We start from the raw sequence: 2375 nt of genomic DNA on the forward strand, positions 1-2375 counted from the left end.
AGATAAGTTCAATCATTTTTGCTGCCTACCTTTTATTTCTATGGAAATATCAACTCTACTCTCTATAAGATTGCAACTAGCACACATTGTTTTGATTCAAAACTTGAATTTGAAGCGATTTTTCACAAGCCTGCTTGCCTCCAAAAACACTTCCTCACCATTCTTTCTAAGTAATGCTTAACTTCATACTTGTCTTCAAAACACTCAACAATAGATCTTCAATTGCGCTTGAGCCAACAACTTGCCCTACAAACTAATTACCCTGACGCTAGATAAGTTTTTTTTGTGAAAAGAAAAAATGTGATTTTTGTTTTTCAAATTAATAGTCAATTTTTTCTTCATTTTATTCGACCAACTTAAATGTCTATAACAGTCTTTAACAACAAAAATTTTATACAATTCATACGATTATTAGTTTTTTTAAATTTTTTTCTACACATATTCATATATATATCAATGTATATGTGTATATATTCATTTTTACATGCTTTACATTACGTTTTCTGCTTAAAATATAGGATACAGCTGCTTAACTAAATAAATTACAAATTTTCACACATTTTTCAAAACAATATTTCCGCAAAACTAACGAAAACAGGAAACACACACACAGGTGTGTATGTGTGTGTGTGTGTGTGCTATACAACCTATAGACTACGCTTAAATATTAACATTCTTCTTCTTCTGCGGCACGCCAAATCAACAACTCACCGTTTCGCCGCTGGGCAATTGTTGGTGTTGTTGTTGCTGTTGCGCTTGCTGCTGCTGTGTTTGTTGTTGTTGCTGCTGCGCTTGCTGTTGTTGCTGCTGCTGCAGCATCTGTGCCTCCCACTGTTGCTGTTGCAGCTGCAGTTGTTGTTGCATATGCAACGCCATTGTGGTATGTGCAGCAGCAGCTGTCATATTTGTGCCGGGCAGGATGGTGTTCGGTGCTTGACGATCAGCCAACGGCTGTCTCAAGGCAGGACTAGATGTGGCGGAGTTTAGCGCGCTATTTATTTGTTGCTGTTGCATTAAGATGCTGCTATAACTGCTATCAGCGCCTGATAGGCGTTCAGCCAAACGCTGTTCATTCTCTTCACTATTCATGCTCGTATTGTTTGCCGAATCATCGGACATATTTAGCGCGCTGGCCGCATCGAAATTGGCAATCTCGGGATGTGCCTCCAGCTCGGTTTGCAGATCGCAAATATAGTCGATGACGTGCTGTATGATTTCCAGCTTAGAGAGTTTGCGATTTTTCGGCATAAACGGCACGAGATCCTTCAGTTTGGAGAGGTACATTTTCATTTCGGCATTTTCGCCGTCGCCGCGTTGTGGCGCATGCCGTGCGATGCGTCCATTCGGATTCATGGGCGGCATGGACGCACCTGTTTGACAGACGGCGGTGAGGGATTTCATTTTTGAAATGACTGCTTTACGTTCTTTGAGTAGAATTTTGGCGGTTGGTTGTGCGACGGTCGTCGTTGGCGGCCGTGTGCGAGGTTGTGATGAATGAATTTCTTTTGGCGAAATTTCTGATTTACAGAAATGTTTTGGGTATTTGTTTTCTTTTTTTTTGAGGGGATTTCAGCGTTTCTCACGTAGATGCTTTATAGATCCACACAGTAATCTTGATAGATTCAAATTTTTCACAAATGTTCACTTTCAGTTTTTTCAATTCTGATTTCGAAATCACTTGTTTAGTTTTTGTTTTTTGTTTCCAGTTCAATTGTTGTAACGTGTACGTTTGCTTGTTGTTCGCCCGTAATCCGTGTAGACGTGGCGCGTTCAATTGGCACAAACACACACTGGAAATTTTGCAATTTTTTTCTACGTGGCGCTGAGATTTGCTTTTTCTTTTATTCAGACTTAGCGTTTTTTCAAATTTTTTTTTTCTTTAATTTGCAGTCAATTGCTTTGCGCACTTCTAATTATTATTGTACACTTTGAGTAACACACTCGTTATGTGCTATTCACGCTCTGAGCACCGCTATTTATACGCGCCGCGCTGTAAACTCCGCCTTTTGTGAGGCGCCTCAGCGCTCGCGATAGCTATGCGCTCGCCACGCTCAGCGCTGTACCAGCTGTGTATTGCAGATGTGCGCAGAGTGGCGTGTGAGCAAAAGAGCGCCATTGGAGACCCGTTGCCGGTTGGTCAATGGTTGGTTTTGTATGGCTGCAGTGGTGCTTGCATTGAGCGCGTCATCTTCTGCAGCAGGGAGCGCTTGCATTTGACGGTCTGGTAGATACCAGTTAATGTTGCTGAGTGCGTTTGTAGAGATTTTCTGTTGTGAAGCGGGGAAATGAACTTAAAGCGTTAATGTATGATTAACAGCGGTAGTTCTGCTTAAGCCTGGCTTAAATGAACAGCATTTTTCTGGAATAAAAATACT

The 2375-nt window shown here is 41.3% G+C and overlaps 1 protein-coding gene across 1 annotated transcript; it reads right to left on the reverse strand.

Moving 5' to 3' along the window:
- Positions 1–304: 304 nt before the first annotated feature.
- On the reverse strand, positions 305–1948 carry emc (Basic helix-loop-helix domain-containing extra-macrochaetae). Its single transcript, XM_014247473.3, has one exon. It carries the CDS (start codon positions 1399–1401, stop codon positions 700–702), a length of 702 nt encoding a protein of 233 aa, XP_014102948.2. The 5' UTR covers positions 1402–1948; the 3' UTR covers positions 305–699.
- Positions 1949–2375: the final 427 nt, after the last annotated feature.

The sequence above is a fragment of the Bactrocera oleae genome, chromosome 6 (genome assembly GCF_042242935.1).
Source record: "Bactrocera oleae isolate idBacOlea1 chromosome 6, idBacOlea1, whole genome shotgun sequence".
Lineage (NCBI taxonomy): Eukaryota > Metazoa > Arthropoda > Insecta > Diptera > Tephritidae > Bactrocera > Bactrocera oleae.

What these genes read in the sequence shown, in the direction of transcription:
- emc (XM_014247473.3), bottom strand. Translation starts at nt 1,401, where the DNA reads ATGAAATCCCTCACCGCCGTCTGTCAAACAGGTGCGTCCATGCCGCCC.